The sequence below is a fragment of the Capsicum annuum genome, chromosome 3 (assembly GCF_002878395.1).
Source record: "Capsicum annuum cultivar UCD-10X-F1 chromosome 3, UCD10Xv1.1, whole genome shotgun sequence".
Lineage (NCBI taxonomy): Eukaryota > Viridiplantae > Streptophyta > Magnoliopsida > Solanales > Solanaceae > Capsicum > Capsicum annuum.
The window spans coordinates 6,100,037-6,125,844 of NC_061113.1; the positions used below are offsets into that span (position 1 = coordinate 6,100,037).

Sequence of the window (25,808 nt, forward strand, 5' to 3'; positions counted from 1 at the left end):
TTCGGGGAAACCTTTATAATTTATGAAGATAATGGTTGAAGTAAAGAGTGAATAACTACGATTACTGATGCATTTACAACAACACGGCGGCAAAGAAACAAAGTAAGGTGGAAATGCGTGCGGAGGAAGTGTTGGAGAAGGAGAAGAGAAAGAAGAACAAATAATTTTTTTTGTTTTTGCAAAAGTTAGTCTTTCACGGGCTCAAAATAGGTACAACACACAAATTATATCAACTCAACAAAGGTGCCAAAATAACACAGTTAGAGGTTAGTTTAGGTGTTTAAAATGAAAATCATCCTCTTTAGATGTCCAAGTGAAAGATCGTATCAAGTTTATATAGCTGACAATGTGTTTGGCCATTGAAGATCAAATGCGCTTAGTTGAACGTCACAAGGATTAAAACAAGAATAATACAATAACACATGGAATAAAAAAGTTATTAGATCAACGAGGGTGTTTCAACATGAGATCAAATAGATATAATGCCTGTTGATAACCTTGATACTCTTGTGAAAAGGGAATTAAAAAATTGAGTAAAGAATGTGAAGAAGTTAGAAGAAACTGATGAGAGTTTTGAATTTTTGAATAAGTTTCTCCAATGCCTTTTAATGGAGAATTGGGGAAGAATAGAATATGGCATTTAGCCCTTTTTATGTGTCATTTTTTAATTGGCTCTTGCAAAAAATATTTCTCATTCACGCGTGTGACTTGCATGAAAATATGCATGGGTTTAAAATCAGTCAAAAGGGTGTATTTAGGATGGTCTTTACAATTTTTGTTAGGTTATAAGTCTCCCATAAATTTAATGTGTCTTTATGAAAATTTGAGATAACTACATAGGTGTTTTCATGTCTGTCCATTATTTTAATTTATATATGGCTAAGTGAATTGTTGAGGCATTTTTCAATAATTAAATTAACTTAATTGTTCAATCTTCAAGAGTAATTTTGAAATTCTCTTTCATTTTGCCTTTCATTTAGATTACATATGTGATGAGGTCAGGAAATTTAATTACTCTTATTTTGATTTTAATTATTTTCTTAGAAGTAGTTATCCCCATTTGGTAGGATTACACTGGGTTTGTTGTTGTTGTTGTCGTCTTAGAAGTAGTTATCATAGTCAATATTTTGAATTTTTAATTGTTTGACAATAATTAAAAAGGACAAAACTGAAAAGTAATGTTTAATTTATGTCTTAATTTTCTTTTCTTAATAGGTATGCATTACTTCAACAATTCACTTATTATGAAATAGAACGAGTAATTACAATTGGAGTTAATGTAGAGCTTAATATTTTTTTTTGTGTGTTTCATATGTAATAAATGTGATTCAATTAATTTAACAGTAGAACTCATTGTTCATTTAGTACCTCTAATGTAAAAAAAAGAAATTGATGTCCACTCCTGCAAGAAAAGGTTAACTCTTATAGACTTTTTGACCAATCTTTGAAAAAACTTATTATTCTCAAAAATATGAAAATATCATTTAAAAAGTATTTTTGGTGGGAGAAATGACTTGTGTTTGGTCAATTAATCCAAAAAAATATTTTTGAGCAACAATTAGTATTTGAACAAACTTCTAAAAATGTTTCTAAGCATTTTTTTTTTCTGAAAGTACTTTTTAGTAACGCTTATATATTTGAAGATCAGCTCTGACACTCCCCAAAAAATATTTATATGCTCTCAAAAGTTTGATTAAATACCTGTATTTAAAAAAAATTAAAGGAAAAAACACTTTTGTCCTTTCAAAAGCTTAGACATCTGTCTATCACTTTATTAATTGCTATAAGAGAGATGATAAATATAGAAAAAATGATAATTTTCTAGCTGGAAAAAGTAGGGGAACACGTGTTTATGCAAAAGAGTTCTATTCTTTTGTAACCGAAAGCATGGGAAATGATAAGCTGATTATCCTCATGAAGCATGTAAAATGACCAGATTGCCTTCGTGATAAAGCAGACACGTTGATAGAGAGGAGCTCTATTTCCTCTTATAGAATAAGAGAAACTCAAACTCAAAACACTACCCATGGTAAATTGAAATCAGTTTTTACTGTTCAAGTCAGAGATCTTCAGAATGCCTAATGATATCACCCTCCGAATTCTTCTAAAACTTTCCATCAAATCACTTTGATGATTCAAATGCATTTGCAAATTAAGGAGATCTCTAGTTGAAGATCCCCAATTCATCAAGCTTTGCCATGATATTCGTTATCTCTAGTTGACAGAGTTATTTGATATTCGTTATTGGTCAAATATTCATGAATTTAGTTACGGTATACAAAAATTGACCCAAACACCATAATTATTAAAAAAAGATGAAAAGAGAAGAGAACAAAGAATCAAAATCCTAAATGTGATATTTATACAAACAATGAAATTTAGGAATAATTATTTTTAATATAATTTTTGTAAATGATTAAGAAGTATGAGAGTGAACTTAAAACTTAAAAGGTAAGCATATAACATCGTATCAAGTTACAATATTTAACATCATCAATCAAATTAATTTATATATTATGATGTGTCCACTTTACTAATTGTAGTTGGAGTTAATGTAAAACTTAATGCTTATTTTTGTGTTTCATATACTAATAATTCATGTGATACAATTAAATAAATACTAAAATTCATTATTCACTAGTTAACTTTAAAATATGTAAGTTGAAATTGATATCTGCTCGTGCAAGTAAAAGTTATCTCTTACTGTTTGACCAATCTTTCGAAATCAGTTTATTATGATACTTTTTTTTTTTCAAAAATCTTATTTGAAATGTACTTTTAAGTGAGATAAATAATTTATTTTTTGTCAATTAATAAAAAAAACAGTTTTAAACAATAATTAGTGTTTGAACAAACTTTAAAAAATTTCTTCAATATGTTTTTTTAAGTATTTTTCAAGAAAAACTATATATTTTAGCTTTTGAAAATCAGCTCTGATACTCCAAAGAAAATACTTATATGTTCTCAAAAGTTTGGCTAAACACTTTTATTTTTTAAAAAAATAGCAATATTTTGAACGTTCCAGAAGCTTAGGTAGTTTGGCTATCGCTTCAATAATTGTTATAAGAGAGAGAGAACGCACATAGAATGAAACAGTAGATTTCTAGTTGACAAAAGTGGAGGGGTAAGGGGGTAGGGGTAGGGCATGTGTTTGTGCAAAAAAGCTCTATGCTTTTGTAACTGAAATCACATGAAATGACAAATTTATTTTCCTCGTGAAGTACGTCAAACAACTAGATTATTTTTGTGATAAAGCATACATATTCACATGAAAGAGCTTAACTTCCTCTTATAGAAGAAGAGAAACTCAAACTCAAACACTACCCATAATTTTCTGAAATCAGTTTTTTACTGTTTAAGCCAAAGATCATCAAAATGTCTAATGATATCATCATTCAAATTCTTCAAAAACTTCCTGTCAAATAGCTTTTACGATTCAAATGTGTTTGCATGCAAATCATGGTGCTCTCTAATTGAAGATCCCCTATTAATCAAGCTTCACCATGATTTGTCAAAAAATGATGTGAATCGTCACAAAATCTTAGTGACTGGTGGTGAATGTGACAACAATGACAACTATTTCTACTCCGTGGATGCGTAATTTCAACATAATTCTGTTGTCTCTCTTCTTGGGCCTCCAATTCCAGAAACCAATCACTTGAGTAGAGTGAGTTTTACTTGTTCTTCCAACAATGGTATACTTCTTATAGTTTTTCCTTACGTCTTGATAGTTTTGTGGAACCCTACTATCAAAATTATCAAGAAAAATTCCTAGACCAATCCGTAAAAAGAATAAAGATGGAAAGAATGCAATTTCCTGCTATTTATGGTTTTGGCTATGTTTCCTCTACTGACGATTATAAAATAGTTAGAGTAGGAAAAAAAGATACTTCAAATGGTTATTATGAGGTCGATCTGTTTTCAACGAGAAGTGAATCGTGAAAATTGACCGGCAAGTTTCCTCCGAATAACTTTTTTTCTGAAAGAGATATATATTGTTACCATAGATGAGAATGTTTATATGATAGCGATGACGGACTTATTTGAGAGCATGAATGAATCTATCATATTAAGTTTCTGTTTGGAAAAGGAACAATTTCGACAAACATTGTTTCCAGATCGGATTCAAAGGTTCCAAGATCCAATTTTATATGTTCTAGGAGAAAAACTTTGTTTGACTAGGATGCATGATTTAACGAGCCACGATTTTGAAGTTTGGCATATGAAAAAGAATGGATTAATGAACAACATATAGAGTAAGATCTTGACGATTCCATCGATGCATTGCGGACGTTGATTGAGGCACATGAGCTTAATGACAAGTGGAGACATAATGTTTCTAAAGTATAAAGGTGAATTTGAGGTCTATAATACAAAAAGAAACAAATTCGAAATAGTTGAAATTGTTGGGCTTGAGTTATTAGTTTTCAAGTTATTAGTTTTCTTCAATTGGGTTGTACCATATGTAGAAAGTTTATTTTCTGCTAAACAAAAGCGGATTCAGGAGTTCAAGAAGATAATTGCATTAGTACCCAAAAGAATATGAATGTGATTTTGAAAAAATAAACCGAACATAGTTCAAATGCAAGGAGGGACACAATAGATGCTCATCCTCGTGGAATTTGAGTAGTGACTTTTGTCTATTATTCATTTTTATGTACCTTAGTATCTTTCGTATAAGCATTAGTAAACTATATCGTTCCAATTAATCAGTTCTCTGTTATATGCATGTGTTGATTATCTTGTACTATTTTAGTTTCCTTATTTCTTTGTTGTTTCTCCAATTTAAATTTGACAATTCTAATGCAACTTTTTAATACTTATTCTAGGTTGATTGTTTTGTAGAATATTCCTATATTTTTTTCTAATCCATTGTTTCCTCTCAAACATTTTCAACATAATATTTAGTGTCCTGCACAAAATGTGATATGATACAGTAGAAAGCAACAACATTAGTAATAATTTCATTGCATTTTCTAATAATTGCAATATTTTTTTAAAGAAAGACTAGAGGTGTGTTTGGTATGGATTTTCATGTTTGAACTTTGATTGGTCTAAGAATTATTTTTGTATACTGTTATGCTAAAGTTTGAGCAGTTTTAATTAAAGAATGATCAAATTTAATTTATGAAAATTTAACGGCATCGCATTGAGAGTGTTGGGTTAAAAATTCAAAAAGGATTTAAAAATATCTTTTCTATATGTAATTGTCTATATTTCCTTTTTTGTTGTTTTTGTGTGCATTTCCTTATTGGATTGCTAAATCAAATGTGCGAGAATTCATAAAAAAAATGTTTTCTCCTTTTGTTGAATTACTTAAACAGAGAATTCAGACAAATTATTTTGACTCTTCACTTAATCACTTGGAGTAGTGTTTTGTTTGAGGGTTTATTGATCACTTGTTCTTAGAACAAACAGTTTAATAAGTGTTTTCTCTACAATTTTTGATCACTCAATTAGCAGTATTGAATTGCTGAATCGAATGTGTGAAAATTCACAAAAAAAAAATTTCTCCTTTTTGTTGAATTACTCACTCATTGTATATTCTAGAATTGTCCACCGAATTACTTCGAGATTGTTCTAGTGTACGAGTAATTGAGCCCAAAAACTAATTCTCTCGGAAAAAGCATCTCAATAAAATTAGTGGTATAAAATCAAATATTAAATAAGTGTATTAAATATATATATACACTTAATTATATATATATATATATATATATATATATATATATATATATATATATATACACATTAATGAAGTATTGTTGTAATTAGAGTTGACTTTTTAAATTCTTACCTACTACTATTTAGTTTTAGTACACTAATTTATTTTTTAAAGACATAAAGTGTTTAACTTCACATTGTAATAATATTATTATTTATAAAAGTAAGAATTAAATCTAATTAGCAAAATGTTATCCATTTGTTTACAATACATTAGCTTAGATGCTATTATAAAATGTTCATTTATTAATATGAAGATTTGAATTGCTTAATTCAAAAATCTAAAATATTTTTAATAAAAGTAATAGTTCTTTTTTTGATTTAAGTTATGTACTTTATTAAAAAAAAGTTAATGTTATTTTAAGTGATATTAAAATCATAAAATTCACTATTAGCATTTTTCTGGAAAGTCAAAATTTTTGGGCCTTTATTGCCTTTATGAAAATTTGCAAGTTCATTCGATCTCACTAACTTTATTCACTAAACAAGACATAAATAATAAATAATACAATAAAAGAGAAATTTGTTTTAATCTTGAAATTAAAAATATGCATCATAAATTTATAAGGAGATATATTATATTACTCCAGTTAAAAGGTACACTTGACTCGTCTATCGTCACGTGACTCATAAATTTATAAGTAATTTGTATGAATAGCTAATCTATTTTGCTAGTGCTACATATGACACTACTACTACGTTGAACTTAAACTTTTTAATTCGTTTATTGTTAGATTGCCTTAAGCCTAAGTCAATGTTTGATAAAGTTCTAGATTTTTAAGTGAATCTTTTTATGAAATTTAAGGATGCTAAGCTCGACCCAATTTTATGTAACCTCTGGCTTTTACTTTTACCTAAATTATATTTAATTGTCGTGCATCACCTTCCCAACGAACGGGCAGGAACGGATCCAGGATTTGATATGTTGTTGTTGTAGTCACGAACGGGCAAGGACGGATCTAGAATTTGAAAATTATATTGTGGGCGCTCACTTCCTTGTATAGGAAAAAAAAGTGTTGCCAAAAAATAAAATAAAATTCGATACATGACAACAATTTACTCTAGACTTTTTAAAAATATATTTAGGAAATATATAATTAGGCTAAGATATAATAGAGATCTAGAATTGTGCGATTTTAAACACATTTCGATAGCAAATTATGAAAGTAATTAATTATTCTAACTATGGTTAAACTTTAATCTAATCGATTAAATCTCATTCATTCATCTTAAACTACAATATGTATCTCCAATCCAAGCCTAATTAACATGGGAAAAGAAAGAGTATTTTAGGGAGTAATCATTTACTATATTTTTAGGGCCTGTTTGGCCGTGGGATATACAATACATTTCACATAACTTTCATAATGTACCAACAATTTCCCTCTAATTTCCTTTTGCATGCATGCAAAAAATATTATCCCTATTTTTCTCTTGTCCATTCTTCTCTTTTTCTTTCTTTCTTTCTCTCTAGAATCCTTTTCTTTTCCTTCCATTAACAAAGGATTCAAGAGAAATTGAAAGAGGGAAGATGGGGCAACAAACATTGATCTATAGTTTTGTTGCCCGAGGAACGGTAATTTTGGCTGAATACACTGAATTCACGGGTAATTTTAGCAGTATTGCCTCTCAATGCCTTGAGAAATTACCCGCGTCCAATAATAGGTTCACCTACAATTGTGATGGACACACTTTCAATTTCCTCACGGAGAATGGATTCAGTAAGTTTAATTTTCCTCATCTGTGTGCTTGTTAATAGAGCGACATGAACAATGAAGATTCAGATTGATTGTTTGTGAGGTGGCCGGGGCGTGACATGAACAATGAAGATTCATTTAGTATTTACTTGTGCGTATTGATTGATTATGTGTAAGTATTAATATTTGACACAAGTCATTTTTCACGAAGAAATTATTTAACATGTTGATTACCAAAAACTTGTAATTTTTCACCAGGAAAGTTTGTTCTCTAAACTTTTCTTGAAAAATGACTTGTCATGACACACTGAATTTGTAAAAATCTTGAATTCTATTACTAAGTTGCTGGTAACAAATAAAATTTTGATATAATTCGTCGCTAAATAGAATTAACAATGAATTTTGTTGTTAGCCATAGAATTCATCCGTCATTAATTCCTTCTTTTTTTAAAATAAAAATAAAAATTAGTGAATATGATTTTGGGTAACTTTAAATATGAGATAATCATCCAATAGCCATCCAAACTATGATCAAAGTTGTTACGATACACTGCAACTTCATAGGGATCCTATTACCCTATAAATTCAATTTTAGCGTATTTTTGTACTGACGTGGAACCTTTATAACATAAAATGAGGCCCACATTAAAGGTGCCGCGTCAACTAATAAGGCTGACAAAAGGTATCACGTCAGCTAAAAAGGCTAACAAAAATATGCTAAAATTTGGTTTAGGAAGGTAATAGGAACTCCGTGAAGTTGGAGTGTGTGTCGTAGCAAATCTAATCATATTTCAGGGGTACTAAATGCTTTACTCTTTAGATATTGGTTCGAGTTTGGAGAAGCTTTTTTGAATGACGATCGATTTTTTTCATATATCGTCAACCAAACGTGGTATAACTTACGCGTAATTTTATGTTGTAATATTGCAGCCTATTGTGTGGTTGCTACTGAATCAGCAGGTAGACAACTTCCCATTGCATTTTTGGAACGTATAAAGGATGATTTTGGCAAGAGATATGGTGGTGGAAAAGCTACTACTGCTACTCCTAAAAGTCTAACCAAAGAATTTGGGTACCTAGTTACTTTTTATCAATTATTATTTCGAGTTTAACTTATATATAGATCGACTATATAAATAAAACGTGCTTACACTATCATGTCATTTAGAATGTGTTTACAAGAGTTCAATTTATAGATAATGTATTGACAATGTAGAAAATTTTGATACTGTCAAGTCATCTTTACTTATCGTAGTAGGTAATCTGACTTGACTTACTTTTAATATTATAGATCTCATATTTGAGTGACTTGATAATGTAAATTTTACACTCTAATACTTACAATATGACACATTACATGTCATGTACTACATGTAAAGGTGACGACATTATTGTATGTGATACACAACAGATAAAGGTGACTTGACCTGATAATACAAATTATTCATATTATCAATATGTGCAAGTTAAACTCTAAATTAGTTCGTGTACCTTATCTTTTGTATGGGCATTACTTTAACATTTGTTTTGTCAATCAATTAATTAATTAATCACTTGTTGTAGGCCAAAAATAAAAGAGCACATGAAGTATTGTGTTGATAATCCTGAAGAAATTGACAAACTTGCTAAGGTGAAAGCTCAAGTTTCAGAAGTTAAGGGAGTGATGATGCAAAACATTGAAAAGGTAAAGAAACCTTTTTTTTTCTCTTTGGTTTATAATTAGAAATAGTTTATGTTTTTTTAATCATGAAAGGATGAAAGTAATTCAGCTCAAACGAAGTGAGTTGAACAGATTGAAATATTGACATACTACTTGCTTAGTCCAAATTGACTCAAAAAAATCTTAGACCAAACAAATTTGGATGGCTGGATTATGACATACTCTTTATTTAACTCAAATTAACTCAAACAATTTTGGCCCAAATAAATTTGGGTGGATTATGGCCTAAGTATGTTTTTCTAAGTCTAAGTTTAGTTCAGCTCGCCTATTTGACATGTCTAACTGGGACGAAAAAAATGTCACATTTGGATCTTTTTTACATTTTGTTGTGCTTTACTATAAGTTTTCATATTTTTGTTTTGTGTGTTCCCGAAGGAAGTTTTAATGCCAAATATTACCTAAATAACTACTACGATAGAGTCAAATAAGTCAGAAAAAAAAAGCACAATATTAAATTTTGACTACACTGTATATTTTCTTAACCTCGTTCTTTTTTTTTTTTTTGATAGGTTCTTGATCGTGGTGATAAGATTGAACTTCTAGTTGATAAGACAGAGAATCTTCGATCACAGGTTAGCTTGATTTAGCAAAGCATATGTTATAATTTCTTCCATTATTTATCTTTTTGAGGTTAGAAATTATTAGCTTTTGGTCCTATATTTGGTAATAGGTAAGAAAATTAAACCATGAAAATATGATACGTTCAATTCATTCATATTTAGGCAGATTATTAATAGCTCATTCCAAGTTCAATTATCTAAAAAAGAAAAGGGTTAATATACAGTCTAAATCGACATATGAGTAATTTTATCATAATATTTAAAAAAAAAAAAATCTTTTTTTTAGTTTGACATGTTAAAAATAGTGAAAAGAAATTATTAAGTAATTAAACAGATAATAAGAAAACAGATAAAAACTAAAACTTGGTAATAGTTGTCGGGTTAGGTTATGACATCATATTGTTTAGCTTATTTTGACCCAGTCTGTTTCAATCGGGTCATTGGCATTTTTGCCTCATTTTGTATAGATATTTAATATTTGTCCTTCTGAACAAGTAACTTTTTCAAGGGACATAAATTTATATTTTTGCATCATAGTATTTCACAAGCTATGTCCCACGCCTTTTAAGAAAGTCCGTTAGGCACAAGTTTGATTGCTAAGAACAGAAATTAAAGATCAGTCCAAATCATGCAATTAAATGATTGTTTAATCCATTAATTTAGCCTCGACTTACTTTAATCCAAGTAATCTTTGGGCGGTTCCATTTATTAACTTCAGTCTAGTTTGACATATTCAAATTCAGCCTAACCCGTCTATTTAAAACTCGATAATTTATTAATTTTGTATGGTATATTCAAATTCGACCTAACCCGTTCATTTAACTCTCAACAATTTATTAATTTTGTGTGGTATTTTCAGGCTCAAGATTTTAGGCAACAAGGGACCAAGATAAGGAGGAAGTTGTGGTATGAAAATATGAAGATTAAACTAATTGTGTTAGGGATTATCATAGCTTTGATTCTCATTATCATTTTATCAGTTTGCCCTGGCTTCAAATGTGCTGATTAATTAATTAATTAATTAATTAATTAATTTGCGTCAGACTCAAAATTAATTATTTTTACTTCAAATCTACTACTAATTATTCACACAAGAGGAGCTGGAATTGGGTTATATTATGATGTAGATTGTATATTAATCAGGATTAGTTTGTCCTAATTATTTTTCTCCTTTTTGTGGGAGTTGTTTGAAATGTATACTATGTAAAATCTTCCTTTAATGTGTTTCTCTAAATGAAATTTCACAATTCCTATGGAATTACATTTTAATTTTCATGTTTGGGAATTATTTATATGATTTTTTCCAAACGAGATACATAAAAATAAATACAAGAGATATGTAATAAGACATTTTTCGTTTATTTAATTGTTCAGGTAAAGTAAGTTCCAGGAAAACGTAAATTTGTTAGCATAGGAGATCTTTGTATTTTTATTATTTTGTATTTGAGTTGTAGGTGAACAAATTATACTCCCTAATCATCGCTACTAATTGAGCGTCACCTAATTGTGCCCCCTCAACATCGCTACAAATTAAATGTCAACACTGAATTCTACCCCCAAGAAATCGCTACAAATTAAGTGTCAACACCAAATTATACCCCCTTGGAATCGCTTCTAATTGAGCATCACCTAATTGTGCCCCTTGCACATTGCGATTAATCGAATGTTAGTATTTATCTGTGTTGTCAGTAAAAATATAATCGTTACTGATATTGAGGTGAGGCAAGCCCCAGGAAAATGTAGTTTGCTAGCATAAATCTTTGTATTTTTATTATTATTTTATATTTGAGTTGTAAGTGAACAAATTGTACTCCCTAATCATCGCTACTAATTGAGCGTCACCTAAATGGGCCCCATACACATCGCTATTAATTGAATGTCAGCACCTATCTGTGTGGGCCCAATACACGTCGCTATTAATTGAATGTCAGCACCTATCTGTGTTGTCAGTAAAAATATAATCGCTACTAATTGAGTGTTAGCACCTACTTTAAGGACCTGCTTGCTTACTTTAAGTACACAAAATAATCACTCTTCATATATCTTAATTTTTGCTACTAATTCTCATATATATGCAGCCTCATAGTACTTTTCTTTTTTTAAATCCTTTTCCACAAGGTATTAATTGTGATTAAAAATAAGAGATAAGCATCCAATATCTCTGAACTACGACTAAAGTTAGCTACGATATACTCCAACTTCACACGGTCCTATTACCTCTAAATTCAATTTTAGCATCTTTTTGTCATCCGTTGATGCTGACTTGACACTTTGATTATATAAATGAGCCCACATTAAAGGTGCCACGTCAGCTAAAAAAATTGACAAAAGATGTTACACCAGCTAAAAAGGATGATAAAAATACGTTAAAATTTAGTTCATGGAGTAATAGGACCTGGTGAAGTTAGAGTGTATCGTAACAAATTTGATCATAGTTCGAAAGTACCGGATGCTTTACTCTAGAAATAATGTTCTTTCAAGTTTCAACATATAATTGACTATAAAATCTAATCATAGAACACCAGAATCCACCCTTCACAACACTAGTAAATTAAGACTGCAAGAAATGTAATCAAATTGGTACAAAACCAAACATGTGAAAAAAACATATGTGCATCTCAACTCACATTTGACTATGGTATCAAACTATCTATACTAATATTGCCTATTTTTTCACAAACAAGTATGTCTTCTCTACTCAAACATGAAAGATCAACAAGCCAATTGATCTCTACATGGTGAAATTTCTTCAAAAATAGGAAGTCGCCTCGACCGGAATGGAGCATACTGGTTTATCAACTGATCAAGACCATCAAGAAATGCATCTTCCAAGTTCAATTTGGGTGAAAGTGAAGTACAACCAACTGAACCAAATGGTTCCAATTCTTTCAATAGTTCCTCTACGCGACTCTTTGATCTAGGATCATCCGAGCCTGAGATTTTACCTTGTAAAACGCTTTCAAGGACCGATCTTGCTTCACTATATCGCGCTTGTTTTAGTAGACACGTGCATAGATTGCACGCCTTATTGGCATCAGGGTCGATTTGCTGAGACTTGCGATAAACAATTTCAGCAGCTGCATAATTGGATTGCTGCATGTATGCCCAGCCCAAGTTACCCTACACAATATAATCCATTGCAGAGAACTATCAAATACTCGAACACAATGTTTTTAAAAGCAAAAAGTGCAATTACAAATATGTAAGCGAGAAGTGAAGCGCTCACACAGTATACAGTTAATTAGGAAGTATCAAAAATATGTGAGTGTAATACTTTAACAATCAAAATTTCAACTAAAATAACTAATTTCAGCATCAAATATACAGTAAGGTCGATGTTAATCCAACTCCTCAAAGTTGAGATTCACATAAGTAATCGCTTTTTGCTCGACTCACTTTATGTGTGATTGTTTGAAGCACGCACTTCTCAAGTGCATGGCTTCTCCCATATGAAAAGGTACTTATATATTTCGACCATCAACAACAACATCAACAAGATACCTAGTGTAATCCCACACGTGAGGGCTGGAAGGGTAGGATGTACGCATAACCTACCCTACCTTCGCGGGGTAGAAAGATTACTTACACCGCAATGTATTTCAACTAGTTATAGCAGGTAACATATCTTGTTTTACAGGTTACCAGTTCCACCTTATATGGACAACTACATCATCGTTTAGGTGAACTCATTCACGAACACACACACAGAGACAAAACTTAAAGAAAGTTAAAACTGTTGCGAAAACAGGGTTATCAGTTAAAAGTACCAGTATTCTGGAGGTCTCTTGCTTGATGGTAACTTGGAACTTTCTTCCATGGGAACGAGCCGTCTTTGTAGGTTTACCATTAAATGCTTCTCCTTGGTAAATCATTTGTAGCTTCTGCTTCAGCAGTTCAATTTGCTCGTCTAACTTTCCGCATTTCTGTAACATACATCATCGAATCAATGAGTGCACCGACCAATGAAAATTCTTGCATAACAACACTCTGCCTTTAAACTAACAGTTAACATTACCAAGAAAAGAAAAAGAAAAACAATACTACCTCCAGTGCCAAATATTAGTCGTTTTTGCAAACTGAATTTGTCTTAGAATAATTGAACACTCTGGAAGAACAAGAAGTTGATCATTTACGGTTCTTTGTCCTTAGAATTTAAAAAAGGGCAGCCCGGTGCACCAAAGCTCCCGCTATGCGCAGGGTCCGGGGAAGGGCCAGACCACAAGGATTTATTGTACACAACCTTACCTTGCATTTCTGCTAGAGGCTATTTCCAAGGCTTGGACCTGTGATCTTCTGATCACATGGCAACAACTTTACCTGTTTTTCCTAAGGAGAATCTACACTTACTATTTCAATTAGTCGAGTCTTAACTAAATGAGATTTCTAAGGAGAACAAAGGGTAGTTATGAATAATGCACGTACAACTACTGCTATTAAATGTCTAGCGATTTTCACAACAACAACAACAATGTCTCAATCCCAAACAAGTGAGGATCAGCTATAGGAAATCCTCACTACTTCATTTAAGCTCAACACATATCATCATCACGACAGTAAAAGAACAACTAAGGGCAAAATTGTTTTGCCCCTTGTATAAATCGATGAGGACATTGCCTAATGATTCTTGTGCTCGTTTGGAGCATCTTAAAACCAATGCGATAAAATGTCTAGCGGTCTTCACACCACCACCACCAACAACAATGTCTCAATCCCAAACAAGTGAGGATCGGCTATAGGAAATCCTCACTACTTCATTTAGGCTCAACTCATATCAACATCGTGATAGTAAAACAACAACTTAAGGGGAAAATGGATGTTTTTTGCACCTTGTATAAATCGATGAGGACATTGTCTAATGATTCTTGCGCTTGTTTGGAGCATCGGTCTCTGAAGGACTTAATAGCTTCAATAGCCTCTTCAGTGCGATTATGTTGTTTCATAACGACTGCCATGTCTTTCAACGCGCTATCCACTCTATCCCCAGCGTTAATCGCCTTCCAAAACAGCACTATAGCTGCCTCTGCATCTTTCTCTACTAGCTGCAAGTAACATCATGAATTAAACTCACCATCACTTACTCATTTTTGCACTATACTTACATTTTAGCTTGTTCTAGTATGTTATTTATCATTCTTACTAGGTTAACCAAAAATAAGAGTACTACTCCATCGTCTATCAATAGTTATCCAGTCTGGACTTGGCACATAGATGAAGAAGTAGTAAATAACAGGGGTAACTTTACCATATTCTATTTTGAATAAAATAAGTTTAATGCTTTAGGAAATGCATAGGATAATGAATGGTATTTACTGCAAGTGTAGAATGGATAGAAATGGATAAATTATCATTGATTTTCAAAACTGGAATATCATTGGACATCTATTTTTAATATGGTGGACAAGTAAAGATGGTGGAAAATCGTTGGACATCTATTTTTATTATAATGGACAAGTAAAGATATACTAAAGGAGTTCTTATGGATAGTGAAGAAAAAACTCATTTATATTATCATTGGATATAAATAACTTGCCACACAATGTATTAATTTTAGATAATAATTTAATAACATGGCACACAATGTTTGAAGCCAAATAATGAAAATACCAAAAGGAAAGCACCATATGGGGAGAATTGTTGTTGAATTGTTGGAATATGACACACATTTTAAAAGATAAAGACATAAATTAATCAATATTTTTCTATTTTTGCCCTTTTCAAATTCTAAAATATTAGTAATAATTGTTGACATTCATCATTTGAAAATTTAATTAATAAAGGGTAAAGTTGAAAAAGAATTTCAACATCTATCTTGAATATTGAACAATTCAATTATTTTGAATACTAAAAAATACTTTAATAATTTAATTATTTTGAAACAGAGGAAACAATATTTAAGAACTCGGGAGAAAAGCTAAAGTTACAGTTAAAATTGGACTCGTTTTCATTTTATTAAAATTTATCTCATATTAGTTGGTCATCTTAATAAATCAAAAAAATATTAAAAAAGAGTTTCAACAACTATCTTGAATTATCTTGAATGAACAATTCAATTATTTTGAATATTAAAAAAATACGTTAATAATTTAATTATTTTAAAACAGAAGAAATAATATTTAAGAACTCTGGAAAAAAGCTAAAGTGACAGTTAAAATTGGACTCATTCTTCATTTTACTAAATATTGTCTCATATTAGTTGGTATCTTCTAAATCAAGAAAATATTAATTATTTTTTTTATATTATCTTTATAATTAATTCTTTTTTAAAGTGTTCACACTTATTTGTAATGTTACAACAAGTTTATAAAGAAGTGAATACTAAAATTATTTCTTATTTATGATATCTTAGTCACTATACAAATAAAATATGCTCAACTAATATGATGGGACGAAGAAAGTACAAGATTCAATATTCTTTTTTATTTTTTTAAATTTAAATTCAGACAAAAAAATTAAAATCGCCAAAGCATGTAATAGAAATAAATTACCTGTGCATATTTGGCTCTAACATAAGGACTATCACCAGTAGGAAGCTTATGAATAACGTTATAATTACATTCTAATTCCTCCTTCCTTGTGCATCCATAATTATTGTTATTAATCTTCTTCATCATCTCTTAATTACTTAATAACGCACTCTTCTTATATTTTAAAAAAAACAAAAATATAATGTATGAAAAATAGATAAAGGAGAAAATTAATATAAACCCAGAACTGGATCCTTTTGAAGACAAAAGTGAAGATTTTTTTTTTCTGCAAATGTGAGGAAGAAGAAAGATAATGAAAAAAAAAATAAGAAATAGCTGAATTAATAAAGATATTAGATCAGTGTGAAAGAAATGAACCTGGACGGGAAAGCGTCTAGGTTCATTTGTTTGTTGGCTTTCTCGACAGGTTCTTTCAACACGTATGTAATCTGGACACGTGTCAGTTTCTGTTTCTATTTTGCCGGTAAACTTTATCCAAATCTTCTTTTACTCATCACGTTTTACTTTTTAACTTCGTGAATTTGACCAACATTTATTAATAAGGCAAACAATATAAATCCCAACATTCTGAAAATATATTAGCTCCGAATATATTCAACGAAAATATATCAAGAATTTTAATTTTAAATTTATCGAGATACACATTAACTCTTGATATATTCAATGAAAATATATGTTTTCTTTTGTAAAGATACATAATTAGCTTTCGATATATCTTTTTCGATTTTGAGTACTTTATCGAGATACATAATTAGCTTTCGTTATATTCAATGAATATACGTAATTAGTTAAAATCTTTGTAATTACTTTATAAGGCTGGAAACTTGTGTAAATATTGTAAGGTAAGGTGTATGTTTGTGCTAATATGAGAAGAATTGCAACTTAAAATATTTTTCATATAATTTTCAAATTTGAAACATTAGATTATTTTAACTCAATTTAATTTTAAAAATTGATTAAACTAACTTTTGTGAAACAAAATATGACGTGTAAAAAAGGAACAAAAGAAGTAATTAACTACTATTTTCTCTGTCTCAACATAAATGTCAGTTCAGCAGAAAATACGTTAGCCCAAAATACATGTTACCTTAGAAAATAGGAAATTTAAGACAAAAATTAATGTACGTTCTCAACAAATAAGGGCAACCTAGCAAATTATACATTCTTTTTATTACTACTTTTCTTAATGAGCTAAGATGACTCTTCTTTTCAAACGAAGAAAGTATGATTTGCAATAACGTATTAAGTATTTTCTATATTTTAATATTTATCTTACTTTTTTTTAATCCACGTTAAAATGCATGTCTTTTTTCTTATTTAACGATTTTAAATTTTAACTTTCATAAAATTAAATAACATTTTAATACATTCTACACTATGATTCAAAGGTATTTCTTGTTTTCTTAATTATGTCTCAATTAAAATTTAAAATCAAATAAATAAATTAAAACATAGTAATATGTGACATATTCATTCGATCAGAGCAACAAATAAGTTTTCACCTCATTTGCGTGACTTCTACTATGAGGGGAGACTTTTACCTTTTCGTCTGTTTTAACGTCTTAATTACTCCCTTCGTAAATAATATAAATTAACAATAAATATTCAATAATATTTATTTAGTTAAAAAGATAAATAGATAATTTATCAATTTTTACCTATTTTATCTTTGATTATTAATTATAGTAATTACTTAATATGATCTTTTTCAAAGCATTAAATTAATTATATTTAAATGATGATATAGTAAAATTATCTCTGTTATTTATTATTTTTTAACTTGTACGTTAAGTCAATATTAGACATTTATATTATTGGACGAAGGAAGGAAGTAGTTTTCTAAATTGCTAATTACGCTAAAGGATTATGACTTCTTTTTTTTTCTTATTAATGGGGTTGATTGACCTAGGTATTTGTTGTAGTCTATTATATTAATCATTAATCGAATATTTTCGTTGAAATAATTTTTTTTTCAAAAAAAGATATATTTATTGATTTGTCTTATGTTGAACAGATGAGGGGAACTATTGCTTATTCAATTAGTAGGTTTGATTAACTTGTCCGTTTTAATTCTGGTTATGTTTAGTTTCTCAGAAAGGAGGGTGTGAAATACGTATATTATGGTAAAAGATTAGTTAGGTAAGAATGTTGTCTTGCTTGTCTAGAGATTAGGCTTCTTGTGTTTTGTTGTACTAGTTGTACTTGTGATATATATCATAATTTGTATTTCATCTATAGAAGGGGAGCCTTGGAGTAACTGGTAAAGTTGTTGTCATGTGACCAGGAGGCCACGGATCCAAGTCTTGGAAACAGCCTCTGGTAGAAATGTAAGGTAAGGCTACGTATAATACAATCTTGTGGTGGGACCCTTCTCCGAACCCTGTGTATAGAGGGAGCTTTAATGCACCGAACTGCCCTTTTATTATATTTCACTTATCGCACTATTATGTTGTTGTTCTTGTTTCTCTCTTGTAAACTTTGCTATATTTCCTTGCTCGTTGCTATGCTTTCTCCACAGTTTCCTTCTTCTTTGTACCTGAATTTACTACACTTGAGTCAAAAGTCATTCAGAAACAACCTCTCTGTCTTCACGAGATAGTGATGAAATCTATGTACATTCTATCATTGCCGGACCCTACTTTTTCAAATTTCACTAAATATGTTGTTTTATCCATCTTCAAAGATAAAGATGAGACTTGTCTGCACAAGGTAAATCTCACGCAATGAGCCGATTTAAAGAGAGTTAACAGAGTGAATCAATCTTTGACCTTCCTTATAAAATATCATTTATTGCACCGACTCAATCATACTCAACAGATTATCCAGTGTTAATAGTCACAAAAACAAAAATTTCATTTTAGTTTACCCATTAAAGAATAGACATTCTTTTTAAAACGGACTACCAAGCAAAACAAACAAATTGAAACTGAGTACTACATTTTTCACGTCCAATTTGAAGGAAAGGGTATATCTTTAAACTATATCTTCATATTCTTTTTACTATAAGACCCAACAAAGATCAAAATGAATATACTACTATGAAAGGAAAAGTTAAGTAAACAGTCTATATACACTGAAAAAAAATGGAAAACTTATTACATGGCATCATAAATGAATCATCTAAGAAAAGAAACCGCACCAAAATAACAAAACTTTTGACAAGTAACACCAAACAAAACTGCATGAAAATTCACTCAAAAAAGTTTCACACCATGCCAAAAGATGTAGCTATAGATTTAAGCTCTGACAGTGAACTCTTCTTGCCTGTACTGGTTTCCAACACCCCTTCCTCCTCGACCACCCATCCGGCCTCGTCCACGACTATACCCTCTGCCGCCACCCCAGCCTCCTCCTCTGCCTCTGCCCCTTCCATATCCCATGCCTGTTGAAAGTAATCGAAAATGTAAGAAGGAAAGAGATGTCGAGCATATACTTTCCGTCCTCACGCGTAAACTCGAAGGAAGTTTCTTCTTATTAATTGTATAATGTAGCGATGAAGAAAGAAGTTCATTCGTCCCTTTTTTTATGACGAGGGAACTCGCGCCCACTACCCTTTGGGTGCAGACGGGGTAAACCTCTTGTGCACTAACTCGCAAAGCACATAGTAGAGGTAAACCACACTAGGCAAGCTCCGTGCAATGAGCTCTCAACCGAGAAGGGGCCAACACCATGCTGTCGCAGGCAAGGGGTTCCGGACTTGAGAACTTCATTATGGAAGTCCCAAGCCAAACCATTTGAGCCAGCCACTAATTCTTCTATTGTTAAGGTACTTCGGTTGTTCTCTTTTTTTAAAAAAAAACTTTTTTCCTTGATCTCAAGATATCATGGGGGCATAGAATATAAACTTACCACGGTATCCCCAACCTCTTCCCCGACCACCTTGATTGAAATATCCACCGTTATCTGCAAATCCACCACCTCGACCTGGATTGTAATATTCACCATCATCTGCTAATTCACCACCTCGACCTTGGTTATAGTATCCTCCATCATCTGCTAATAGCATGTATTAGTTATAGCACATAACTGGAAAAGAACCTAACATCAAAGATGAACAAAGAATAGAATTGACTAAAACTTATATCCCAGCGGTACTGCCGTACTGGTGGTGGTCTCCCACTCCCCCTATGGCCAAAAAGAAACAAAAGAAAAAAAAAAAAGAAACACGGGATTGAAATCAGTTATGTAGAACACTTGTACAAATCAGTACCTTGGTAGTAGTTTCCATAACCACCCCTGCCGCGTCCTCTTCCCAGCCCTCTGCTTCTGCCCCTACCTCGGCCTCGACCGCGGATGCCATAAGAATCTGAATATCGTGTTTATTTGGTAAGAAAAGAAATAACATTGAAACAGCTGCAAAGTATTGTTTGCAATGTAATGATAAAACGTAAATGAACACCGACAACTACGCTTCAATCCCAATCATGAACATAAATGATGAACTTCACAACTGATATGGACCATGCTTGAAAATCTAACTGCTGAATTGCCAAATGGAATGCCGATTATCCAAGTGTAAAAATATTAAAAGCTTTTAAAAAATAATCAAAAAGAAAAATAGGAAAACATGCAGCAAACTTATGGGTAATATGTATAAATGTAATCCACTCATATGTTAACAGATTAACCTTGATTAAGATCAGAAAGAACATAGGCTTGTCTTGCTTGCTGCAGTTGTTGATTCTCGGCCCCTGACTGATCAGAACGAGATGGAGCTTGGTATCTAGATACACAGCATTCACCCCAGGTTAGAGAATATATATACATATATATATATATATATATGCTCGATGTTCCTCAGAGAAAATGGAAGGAGGAACCGTGCTTAAATAAACATATAACGTGTGTAGAGCTTACCCGGGGGAGCTTTTATTCAACTCAGCAGTCGACAACGTAATTGTTATTAGAGAGACCTGGCGAGTCATCTCCAAGCTACTCAAGCATACACAAGAAGTAAATCAACTGCCTGACTGAAGTACGTACAAGGAGGACCCAAAGCAAGAACAACATGAACTTACGGTTGTAGACCCTCTTCAAGAGGCTCATATGCATCAGTTATGGTAGTTGAGCTGATAGATGTATCTTGATGCAAACCAGGAATTCTCTTCTGCTTTACACATGCAAATCGTGCAAATAAAATCAGCTGACACTCCTGTGCTAAGCAAATTAAAACGGCACAACACTGATAATACCTTTATAATCTCTGCAATGGCAACTGTTTTACTGATAGCTTGTCCCATGGCCTTCAAAACAACTTCATTTGTTCGTTGGTCCTGAACAATTCGGTGGTAATATATCAACGAATATCATGCAATGCAAGAATAACATTTATTACATACCTTATAACATTGAGATCTTTCTAGTTCTTGAACTAGCCTTCCCCAGCTTGAACTCAAGTAACAAATGACTATAATTTGTCTCCGCCTATGGATACAAACTTAAACTACAACTTAAAGTCTAAAACCATCGAAAAAATCTAATCTCTCACTAGAAAAACCATATGTGTATATATACTTTAACAAAGCCATCGACCATGGTAGTGGTAGTAGGTTGGCGATGAGTATGAACGAGAGGTACCGCATTGTTTAGCAACTAAATGCTTCCTATTTTGCCGGGTCCCTCGCACGGAGGCCCTTGATAAGGTAAACACTTACAGCAGCATTTAATTAGAGGTGAAAGAAGGAAAACTAAGAAACTTTGTAATCAAAACAAGAATGTATAACAAGAAAAATTGCACAAACAGGCAGTGCAAAGTCAAGAAAGTAGTTGTATTTATTGTTAACTGGTGTTTCTGTAGCTACTGTATTGAAATTAGAATGCAATTTCATAAACCGAGTATATAAACCTACCGGGGATAATGAATATTACGAACCAACACACAATAAAAGAACAAAGGTTCATTAAATGGGCTCTTCGACACTATAATAAATAAACAACAAGAATCTGTACTTTCAATAAATAAAGTCAGTTTATTGTGTCTTCTTCACCATAACCACTCCCACGTCATCTTAAATCGACGTAACAATGATTATAGACTTCTCTTTTCTGTTTCTCACGTCTAAAGGGAAAGAACACAGACTTTGGAAACTACTATTAACTAAACAGTGTCTAACTTTAACCATTTGGGACTGATTTTCGTAGTTATCGAAACAGAATCAACGCAAGAAATGCTACCCAAAAGAAGCTAAAAGGCCAACATCAGTTGAAACTTTTCCAATTCCTTATTGGGAACTATGGTCAAATCCACTTAGACACAAACATAGCAAACTAAAAAAGTTTCTTTGCATCATCTTCACCTCACTTGTGAAACGGAATAAGAGGAGTAATGGAAACACTAAAGCTCAAATGTGAAAGGACTTCGTTACTTTTCCCCAATTTTCAGAGCAAAGACAACATCCCAAGGCAACAGCCACAAAAACTTGAACAAAACATCATCAAGTTGAAATCTTTCCAAAAACCCAGCTGAAAATACACTCAAAACAAACAAGAAACAGCAACAAAAAACAGGCTCGTATTCAATCAGCCTCGAGCATAGCCAAAAAAAATTTCCTTCTTATTTTCTTTATATCACTTGTAAAAAAAAAAGGGCAGCCCAGGGCACTAAGCTCCCGCTATGCGCATGATCCGGGAAAGGGCCAGACCACAAGGATCTATTGTATACAGCCTCACCTTACATTTTTGCAAGGGGCTGTTTCCAAGGCTTGAACCCTTGACCTCCTGATCACATGATATCACTTGTGAAAAGGAAAAAAATATGAGTAATGATAACACTACAAATTCAAATGAGACAAATTTTCTTAACTTTTCCTCAATATTTAGAGAAAAAATGACATCCCAACAGCCAAAAGACAGAATAAAACCTCATCAGTTTGGTATCTTTCCAAAACAAGCAAAACCACAAAACTAGGCTCATATTCAATTAGCCGCAAACATATCCAAAAGAAGTTTTTTAACTTCTTACCCTCACTTGGAAAAAAATTCAATACTTTCCCCCAATTTTAGAGCATAAACAACATCCCAACAGCTAAAGACAGAACAAATCATCATCAATTTGAAATCTTTCCAAACTCCAGATGAAAATACACTCAAAACAATCAGGAAACAATAGACTCATATTCAATTAGACGCAGACATAGCAAACCAAAAAAGTTTCTTTCTTACATCTTCACCTCACTAGTGAGAAATGGATAAGACTTAAGAGGAGTAATAATAACACTACAAATTCAAATGAGACAGATACTTTTCGCCAATTGTTAGAGCAAAAACAAGACCCCAACAGCTATAAAGCAGACAAAACCTAATCAATTTGAAATCTTTACACAACCCCAGATGAAAATACACTCACGACAAGCAAACAACAACAACAACAACTAGGCTCATATTAAAAACAAATGCTTCTTTTCATCTTCTTCACCTCAAAAGATGAGCAATGCTAACACTATTCAAAAACCAAAAAAAATTCATCACTTTTCCCCAAATTTTGTAGAAAAAAACAACATTTACAACAAACAGACCCCAAAAAACAAAACAAAACATCATCAAGCTGAAATCTCTCCACAACCCCATATACAAATACACTCAAAACAATCTTAAAAAACAACAACAAAACATCATAAAGCTTCAATCTTTCCAAAACCCCATATAAAAAATACACTCAAAACAATAACAAAACATCATAAAAGCTTCAATCTTTCCAAGCAAGAAAACAATGAAAAACACTCAACACAAGTAAACAACAACAACTACTAGGCTCATATTCCATAAAACATCATCAAAGATTCCTCCTTTCCAAAACCCCATAATAAAAAATACACTCAAAACAATCTAAAAGAACAATAGCAAAACATCATAAAGCTTCAATCTTTCCACAACCCCATATATTAAGACTCATAACAAGCAAGAAAACAATGCAAAACACTCTAAACAAGCAAACAACAACTAGGCTCATATCCCATAAAATATCATCAAGATTCAATCTTTCCAAAACCCCATATACAAATACCCCCGAAACAATCTAAAACCATAATAACAAAACATCATAAAGCTTAAACCTTTCCAAAACCCCAGATGAAAAGTACGCTCAAAACAATCTAAAAACAATAACAAAACATCATAAAAATTCAATCTTTCCACAACCACATATACAAAAAGACTCGAAACAAGCAAGAAAACAATGAAAAACAAGCAAACAACAACTAGGCTCACATTCCATAAAACATCATCAAGATTCAATCTTTCCAAAACCCCATATACAAAATGACTCTAGACAAGCAAGAACACAATGAAAAACACTCAAAACAAGCAAACAACAACTAGGCTCATATTCCACAAAACATCATCAAGATTTAATCTTTCCAATAACAAAACATCATAAAGCTTCAACCTTTCCAAAACCCCATATGAAAAATACACTCAAAATAATCTAAAAGCAATAACAAAACATCATAAAGCTTCACTCTTTCCACAACCCCATACACAAAAAGACTCAAAACAAGCAAGAAAACGATGAAAAACACTCAAAACAAGCAAACAGCAACTAGGCTCATAGTCCATAAAACACCATCAAGACTCAATCTTTCCAAAACCCCATATGGAAAATACATAAAACAATCTAAAAGAACAATGAAAAACACTCAAAACAAGCAAACAACAACTAGGCTCATATTCCATAAAACACCATCAAGATTCAATCTTTCCAAAACCCAATATACAAATACACTGAAAACAATCACTAAATTCAAAGATTAACCCAAAAAAAAAAAAAAAGATAGATAAACATAAGTACCTGAAGAAGAGTAGTGGCATAGCTAATGTAATTACGAATAAGGCCTTGTGCAGTAACTCTGATTTCATTCTCCTTAATGGCTTCTTCTGCCCTTGGCTTCTCTACCTTCTGATACCTATCCATTTTTCTACTCAACAATACCACTACTCTCTCTAGAGATTTCTATTTTTCCTTTATATATAATGGCTATAAGGACCAAAGATAGAAATGACAATATGGGAGAAATATGGGTATTTCTCATTTTATATTAGGAAAAAATGTAAATTAAAATGAAGTCTTTTCTTTTTGGCTTAATACATAATCAAACACCATAAATAATTAATTTTAATTAATCATCTTGTTATAAATGTATTTGTTTTATCAAGATCTACTTTGATATTTATTAGAATTCGAAATATCTGTCTTTTACTCGGACTAGAGTAAACTTTTCCTTTAAATAGAGAAGTAATCAATCATATAATCATCTTTCAAGAGAAATAAAAAGCTTCATCTTCTTCTTTATTCTTTCTTATTTTATAATTTGTTATCAGCACGAGACTCTTAATATCAAGGTCGTCCAACTTTATCTATCAGCAAGGTCTAGTGTTGGTCACGATGAACTCATGTTTGTGGATAACTAATCGTTTGTTTACGGAAGTAAATTGGAATGATGTTCGGTGGAAAAGTCTTTGTAACATCTTAAAACTACACTTATGTTGTTAAAACTGGTTCTACAAATAAGAACGAATTGAATTCCTCTATTTCACTAATGACTTGAACATGAGGTCTAGGGTATTTTGTCCTACTATATTATTGGTCGTGAGTAAGATAGTGAAATTAAATCTCATCGCACCAAAA

General features: G+C 31.6%; 3 protein-coding genes and 1 pseudogene across 4 annotated transcripts; 2 read left to right on the plus strand and 2 right to left on the minus strand.

Annotated features, from left to right (window-relative positions):
- The first annotated feature begins 3,375 nt into the window (after nt 1-3,375).
- Nucleotides 3,376-4,546, plus strand: LOC107865592 (annotated as a pseudogene).
- Nucleotides 4,547-7,124: 2,578 nt separating this feature from the next.
- LOC107866493 (putative vesicle-associated membrane protein 726) lies at nt 7,125-11,049 on the plus strand. 2 transcript variants are annotated; one of them, XM_016712537.2, is made up of 5 exons: nt 7,125-7,445; nt 8,352-8,493; nt 8,985-9,105; nt 9,651-9,713; nt 10,561-11,049. In XM_016712537.2, the coding sequence occupies exons 1-5, from the start codon at nt 7,256-7,258 to the stop codon at nt 10,708-10,710; spliced, it is 666 nt and encodes a 221-aa protein (XP_016568023.1). In that variant the 5' UTR covers nt 7,125-7,255; the 3' UTR covers nt 10,711-11,049. The 2 variants fall into 2 exon arrangements, with proteins under 2 accessions (XP_016568023.1, XP_047264912.1); XM_047408956.1 differs by lacking the exon at nt 7,125-7,445 and adding an exon at nt 7,452-7,593 and having other exon boundaries at nt 10,561-10,860.
- Nucleotides 11,050-12,228: 1,179 nt separating this feature from the next.
- Nucleotides 12,229-16,541, minus strand: LOC107864276 (protein SULFUR DEFICIENCY-INDUCED 2). The gene is made up of 4 exons (XM_016710608.2): nt 16,187-16,541; nt 14,528-14,740; nt 13,469-13,624; nt 12,229-12,821 (listed from the first exon to the last, which is right to left on the minus strand). Exons 1-4 carry the CDS (start codon nt 16,310-16,312, stop codon nt 12,414-12,416), a joined length of 903 nt encoding a protein of 300 aa, XP_016566094.1. The 5' UTR covers nt 16,313-16,541; the 3' UTR covers nt 12,229-12,413.
- A 2,660-nt stretch (nt 16,542-19,201) lies between these two features.
- LOC107864275 (protein FAM98B) lies at nt 19,202-25,205 on the minus strand. Its single transcript, XM_016710607.2, has 8 exons — nt 24,972-25,205; nt 21,379-21,459; nt 21,205-21,293; nt 21,044-21,118; nt 20,815-20,909; nt 20,397-20,492; nt 20,036-20,179; nt 19,202-19,568 (listed from the first exon to the last, which is right to left on the minus strand). The coding sequence occupies exons 1-8, from the start codon at nt 25,092-25,094 to the stop codon at nt 19,423-19,425; spliced, it is 849 nt and encodes a 282-aa protein (XP_016566093.1). The 5' UTR covers nt 25,095-25,205; the 3' UTR covers nt 19,202-19,422.
- Nucleotides 25,206-25,808: the final 603 nt, after the last annotated feature.

Excerpts from the sequence above, each read along its gene's own strand:
- LOC107864276 (XM_016710608.2), bottom strand. The coding sequence starts at position 16,312 with ATGATGAAGAAGATTAATAACAATAATTATGGATGCACAAGGAAGGAG. Across the intron at positions 14,741-16,186 it reads TTAGAGCCAAATATGCACAG|CTAGTAGAGAAAGATGCAGA; the intron begins GTAATTTATTTC and ends TGTTACTTGCAG. Across the intron at positions 13,625-14,527 it reads TCCTCATCGATTTATACAAG|AAATGCGGAAAGTTAGACGA; the intron begins GTGCAAAAAACA and ends TGTATGTTACAG.
- LOC107864275 (XM_016710607.2), bottom strand. The coding sequence starts at position 25,094 with ATGGATAGGTATCAGAAGGTAGAGAAGCCAAGGGCAGAAGAAGCCATT. Across the intron at positions 21,294-21,378 it reads CCATTGCAGAGATTATAAAG|AAGAGAATTCCTGGTTTGCA; the intron begins GTATTATCAGTG and ends TGTGTAAAGCAG. Across the intron at positions 19,569-20,035 it reads AAGAGGTTGGGGATACCGTG|GCATGGGATATGGAAGGGGC; the intron begins GTAAGTTTATAT and ends TACTTTCAACAG.
- LOC107866493 (XM_016712537.2), top strand. The coding sequence starts at position 7,256 with ATGGGGCAACAAACATTGATCTATAGTTTTGTTGCCCGAGGAACGGTA. Across the intron at positions 7,446-8,351 it reads CCTCACGGAGAATGGATTCA|CCTATTGTGTGGTTGCTACT; the intron begins GTAAGTTTAATT and ends GTAATATTGCAG. Across the intron at positions 9,106-9,650 it reads TGATGCAAAACATTGAAAAG|GTTCTTGATCGTGGTGATAA; the intron begins GTAAAGAAACCT and ends TTTTTTTGATAG.